At 54.7% G+C, this 1,998-nt stretch overlaps 1 protein-coding gene across 1 annotated transcript; it reads right to left on the bottom strand.

The window, feature by feature from the left end:
• Positions 1-623: 623 nt before the first annotated feature.
• Positions 624-1,592, bottom strand: METBIDRAFT_43491 (DNA-directed RNA polymerase III subunit; the record flags this gene model as incomplete). Its single annotated transcript, XM_018857664.1, has 1 exon — positions 624-1,592. One exon carries the CDS (start codon positions 1,590-1,592, stop codon positions 624-626), a length of 969 nt encoding a protein of 322 aa, XP_018710988.1.
• Positions 1,593-1,998: the final 406 nt, after the last annotated feature.

Below are 1,998 nucleotides of genomic sequence, written 5' to 3'. Positions count from 1 at the left end.
TACTACATGCTCCTGCCGACAGGCGGCATACATCGCTATGGCACAGCACGGGCACAGTCACGAGCCTGTGCCGTGGCGTGCCTGGTGCATGGTCCCTAGCGAATACGTGTGTTTGAATGCCGATGGAGTGCAAGCTCATAGAATACGTATGTTTGAATGCCGATGGAGTGCAAGCGCGTAAAACACATTTGAATGACGTACAATCTCTCAGTAACAGGCCGGTGCAATCGGGTACTGGGCGCAGATCAAATGCGCCATGCTCCCGACCCTTTCAACCACAGACGAGCGTGGTAACCGCCAGCAGTGGCATGTCCAAGAAAGGCAGCTGCATCAGTGCTGGTACTCCAGAGGAATCACTACACCAGTACTGGTATTCAAAGAGGATCCCACCATTCCGGGATTCGAGATGGATTCCGCAACAAGAGGATCACTCGGCGACGGGAACAAACACCACTTTGAAAAGACTGCCCCAATTCCAGCCGTGCACCAGGAGAACCCCAAAAGCGAGGTACCGGCACACGAGCATGCAACCTGCCGTCCTGAGTCTTTCGGTTTCCCAGTTTGGCCACATCAAACAGCTGGCAGGTCGGCCACATCAAACACATGCAGGCCCAGACCGGTCCCTACGTCTGGGCCCACGCGTCCAAGTGCGCCACGTCCTCCGGAGCCACCTCGTCGTTGATCACCGCGTAGTGGTCAAAAAGATCGAAGTGGTGGGTCTCGTTCAAGTGGTCCACAAAGCTCTTCTGGACATCGTTGAGCAAGCTGGGGTCATTGTACTGGCGGCCGTAGCCCGCCTCGAGCACGCTCTGCCACGTGGCCTTGTACACGTCGAAAGAGCCCTCGACCAACTCGATCTTGTCGTCGAAAACGAGCACCTCGCACAACGCGCGGATGTCGCTGGTGCCCAAGTCGATGTTGGTGATCTTGTGCGAGATGATGAAGTCCATGATGGCATCCAAGTTGGCAAAGCCCGCGTGGTGTGCCGGGTACACGCTCAGGAAAATGTTGGTGTTGGGCGTCGGCTCCTGGAACGCGGTGGGGAAGGTCTTCAGCGAGATGAAGCGCCAGATCACCGTCAAAAGCGAGTCGATGAACTCCGTGTCAAGCTCGCTGTCCGTGAACCACGGCCCTCCCGTGACGTCGATGGACGGCTGGAGATTGTAGAGCATGTAGATCTTGCGCGTCGGGTGCTTGACGGACTTGATCAGCTTGATGTACCGCTGCAGCTCCAACAGCTTCAAGCAGCGCATGACGATGTGCTGGTGCATGTTGGTTTTGGCCTTGAGCGTCTTGGTCCAGATGCCCTCTCTGCCCGAGGCCTCGATGTGCGAGTAGATCATCTGCTCGTCGTCGTTCATGGACGTGAGCTTCTTTGTTTCCAGGAGCGAGATGGCCTGGAAGCGCAACTCGTCGCCGACCTTGACCAACTTCATCATCTTGCGGTCGATGAGGCTCTGGGTCAAGCCCAAGAGCTTGACCAAATCGGGCTCGTTGATGATCTGCTTGAGCTCGTCTTGCGTGAACATCTTGGAAGGCGGCGACTCGCACATGCGCAGGTACATGAGGTCTGCTTTGCTGGTGTCGGCCATGGTGGGGGTTTTAATATGCTATGGCTTCGAGGGGAGGGAGAAGGAGCCGAGGAATGTCCGGCGGTCCTTGACGACTGGGTGTTTCGGATGGTGCCGTATAGCTGAGAAAGCTGGCTGTAGTTCTTGGGGCTCCGAGGTTGAGAGTCAGTGCGTCCGTATGGTGTGGCTCAAGAAGATGAACCGGTGCCAGGCAGAGGTGTGGAATCCAGAGATGTTTTGAGGATCCAGAGATCTTGTGTTTGTTTCAAGTACTTTGTTTGTTTCAAGTACTTTGTTTGGTCCAGGCACTTTTGTATGATCCAGATACTTTGTATGATCCAGATACTTTGTATGATCCAGGTACTTTGTATGATCCAGGTACTTTGTATGATCCAGGTACTTTGTATGATCCAGGTACTTGTATGAT

This window comes from Metschnikowia bicuspidata (genome assembly GCF_001664035.1).
Source record: "Metschnikowia bicuspidata var. bicuspidata NRRL YB-4993 chromosome Unknown METBIscaffold_4, whole genome shotgun sequence".
NCBI classification, from domain to species: Eukaryota; Fungi; Ascomycota; class Pichiomycetes; order Serinales; family Metschnikowiaceae; genus Metschnikowia; species Metschnikowia bicuspidata.
The sequence above is the reverse complement of the archived record's forward strand: the minus strand, read 5'-3'. Positions and strand labels throughout refer to the sequence as shown.